Raw genomic sequence first — 3,489 nt, forward strand, 5'->3', positions numbered from 1 at the left:
ACCGCAGCGTTAAAGGACAGATTTGAGAAGCGGGACTGGATCCGAGGAAAGTGGATGGGACTGACATGGTATGGTGTGAAATTCGCTAGCTGTTGAACCTCAAGTGAAGAAAGAAAACAAGGCAGTGCGAGTGTGTGTGTGTGTGTGTGTGTGTGTGTGTGTGTGTGTGTGTGTGTGTGTGTGTGTGTGTGTGTACGTACGTGTGTGTACGTGTGTCCTGTGGACGTGTGTGTACGTGTGTCCTGTGGACGTGTTCGGACGTGTTCGTTTCGAAACCGTTAGCTGGAGTCTGAGAGGACAGAGAGCTGACTGTCTTCCATCATTCACACAGAGCCACAGGCTGCTTTAATACACCCGAGAATAGAGTAAGAAAAAACAAGCGTGTTTATTTAGATCAGAAGGGTGACTGGGTTTCACAATCTGTGTGTGTGTGTGTGTGTGTGTGTGTGTGTGTGTGTGTGTGTGTGTGTGTGTGTGATGTTGGCACATGTCGGGTTCAGTGTACTCGAGTGTATTCTGAGCATTTCGCTGGACTGATTACATTTCAGTCTATTCAGAGGAAAGACAACCTGTAACCATCGTCCTATATAACACACGTCTCATGTGTTTATTTCACTTTCCGATTAACAAAAAGATGCATTTCTAACTAACGGGTTTGTATCTTCATCCCGGTATTATAAGTATGCACACACTGATGATCACCAGACAGAGAAGTTAACACGATCTCTTTAAACCCGAGTCTGGGATCCGGTGCGGAACAGAACCGAGCTTCAGTACACGTCTGACGGCGTTACACAGAGGTTGATGTGGCCTGAGACAGAGGTGCAGGCGACACTGACGGGTGCGTAGCAGGAGGGGTTTGGTGTGTGTGTGTGTGTGTGTGTGTGTGTGTGTGTGTGTGTGTGTGTGTGTGTGTGAGAGAAAAAGAAGCTCTGGCCCAGTCCGAGAAGCCCACTGAGAACTCAATGCTGGATCTGGAGGTGGTTCCTGAGCGCTCTTTGGGAAACGAACAATGGGAATTCGCATTAGGTAAGAGCCAAAACAGGATTATTGTTTTGAGCTACTGGTCGGAATTCAAATCCTGACACCATCCAGATGTTGAGTAATCGTTCTAGAGTAAGATCTTTAATAATCAAGTGCTCAGTGATCATTACAGTAGTGGATCCAGAACGCTTTCTACTTGAACTACATGGCACTTAAAGTACAAATATTCTTCTTAAATATGATTACAATTTTCACATTCTCACTGGAGGAACACACACTTTTGGATGTTCTTAAATATCTTACAAAAGAAAATGCACCCAGCTAAAAAAACTAAATTGGGATCTTCTTTGTTTATCAGCGATCATCTCTCCTGCACATCACACCCGTTTGAGTTCTCTATTGTTTCAGTCGCGCAGCGAGATTACCGTTATTTCACACCAACTCTCGCGAGAACTGCTGTGGTTACGCTTCTTATTTAACGCATTTGGATGTAATACACCTTCCCTATAATGAAGATACTCTGATAAAGTACACAGCTTTGGGTATCAATTAAAAAAATAAAAATGTACTCAATTCCATCGCATGGTTAAACAGTAAAGTGCTTTGAGACAAATCAAGTATAAAGAAAACTTATTCTTATTCTTATATATAAAAAATGATATTCTTTATATTCTTATATTTGACACCACATCTCACACTGCATAAACAAACAGGTCCATATTTATTTGGACAGCGACATGAGTTTTATCTGAACTGCTTTAGATTAGAGTCCGGCAGTTTACAGAAACAAAATCAGGAAACCCGTTGGTGTCTGAATACTTATAAATACTTGTATACTGTTGTGAAATAGACTGACCCTTTTTATTTCTTATCTTTTGATAAAACAAATGTTGATGTTTAATACTTTATACTGAAATATTCTCTTTTTTTTTTTTTATAATACTTTACTTTATCTGATCATTTTAATCCTAATACTTTTTTTTTTTTTTTTTTTTTTTTTTTAAAAGGAATGCCATTGGCCCAGGCCATTTCCATCTTGCAGAAACACTGCCGTATTATGAAGAATGTCCAGGTGCTCTACAGCGAACAAGTAAGGATTCTTGAATCGTCCTAATTTGTAAACAACAACAAAAAGAAGAAAAGTGGGGGGAAAGTCAATAATAAAGGCATTAACATTGTTCTCTTTCTTATAGATGCCACTCAGTCATGACCTCATACTCAACTTGACTCAGGATGGAATTAAACTGCTGTTTGATGCCTGCAATCAGAGACTGAAGGTTGTGTGCTTGTTTGTTTGTTTGTGTGTGTGTGTGTGTGTGTGTGTGTGTGTGTGTGTGTGTGTGTGTGTGTGTATGTGTGTGTGTGTATGTGTGTGTATGTGTGTGTGTGTATGTGTGTGTGTGTGTGTGTGTGTCTAACCACAGAAACTGAGAACAGTGGTGTTTCACGCTCAGTCTATTTTCTGTTCACATTTAAATAGACATTTGCAATAAGTCAAGCATTAATATTTGCAGGTTATTGAAGTGTACGGAGCAAGGTGAAACTGAAATACTGGTAAGTAATGTACCTGCATATTTTCAGTTATACGATGTATATTATCAGTTTGTCTGCTAAAGCAGTAAATGCTGAATAATAAAAAATAAAATAAAAATAAAAATACAGTAAAACTTTACTCAAACACACTTATCAGCATCTCTTAGGTCATGTACTGACCAGAAAATGGCATCTCAGCCTTGCTTGACAATCTTTTGCAACATGAAAAATGTGTCATTGGTTTAGGGATACAGCGCCATCTTCTGGGGAAAAACAGCATTTTAGTCGTATTGTCCAAGAGCTGCACAAAACAAACCTAATTTCTTCATCCTTATCTTACAGTGGAGTACATTTTAACTCTCAGGCAATAGCACCTACCATAGAACAGATTGACCAGTCCTTTGGCGCTACTCACCCAGGAGGTACGTCATACAATCTTCTCCACTCCTACAATAGAAGAAACACTGCTTTATTGGCTGAATTTATATGGACTGCAATTATACAGTGTGTTTGGATGTCTCTTTTGGAAGGAATGTACATTAAGCATGCAGTGTCATGCAGTGACCTTTCAAAGAATTCCTCATGGTAATTAAAGTACTTGTCTCTCCACACCCAGTGTACAATGCTGCAGAACAGCTTTTCCATCTGAACTTCAGAGGTCTCTCATTCTCCTTCCAGTTAGACTCGTGGAGCGAAGCCCCGAAATACGAGGTAAGCTGCCTGTCCACATTGCTGCATGTGCTTTTCACTTGATCTCCATCACATTCCAACAATTGTAACACACCTGCCAAGTGGTGAAACTTAAAGGACCTAATTTTGAAGGACCTATAGTCTTATAGACGCTTAATTACACCTCTCCACCAATCACGTTCAGGAATTTAACTACAATCTATTCTATTTCCGATAGATTGTAACCTAGATATTTTTGGAACCTGTCATTCAAATACACTGAAAAATAGCAATTCAATTGAT

The 3,489-nt window shown here is 39.7% G+C and overlaps 1 protein-coding gene across 2 annotated transcripts in view; it reads left to right on the forward strand.

The window, feature by feature from the left end:
• Window positions 1-210: 210 nt before the first annotated feature.
• Window positions 211-3,489, forward strand: part of phaf1 (phagosome assembly factor 1) — a 12,874-nt gene continuing 9,595 nt past the window's right edge. Inside the window, exons 1-7 of one of the 2 annotated variants that reach the window (XM_083552110.1) lie at window positions 211-365; window positions 501-1,029; window positions 1,992-2,074; window positions 2,178-2,284; window positions 2,518-2,538; window positions 2,860-2,939; window positions 3,134-3,228. In XM_083552110.1, the coding sequence (XP_083408236.1) occupies window positions 966-1,029; window positions 1,992-2,074; window positions 2,178-2,284; window positions 2,518-2,538; window positions 2,860-2,939; window positions 3,134-3,228 (450 nt within the window). In that variant the 5' untranslated portion in view covers window positions 211-365; window positions 501-965. Of the gene's footprint in view, window positions 1,030-1,991; window positions 2,075-2,177; window positions 2,285-2,517; window positions 2,539-2,859; window positions 2,940-3,133; window positions 3,229-3,489 lie in introns of both variants that reach the window. The other variant, XM_083552109.1, reaches the window with a different exon arrangement.

This window comes from Silurus aristotelis, assembly GCF_946808225.1.
Source record: "Silurus aristotelis genome assembly, chromosome: 10".
Classification (NCBI taxonomy): domain Eukaryota; kingdom Metazoa; phylum Chordata; class Actinopteri; order Siluriformes; family Siluridae; genus Silurus; species Silurus aristotelis.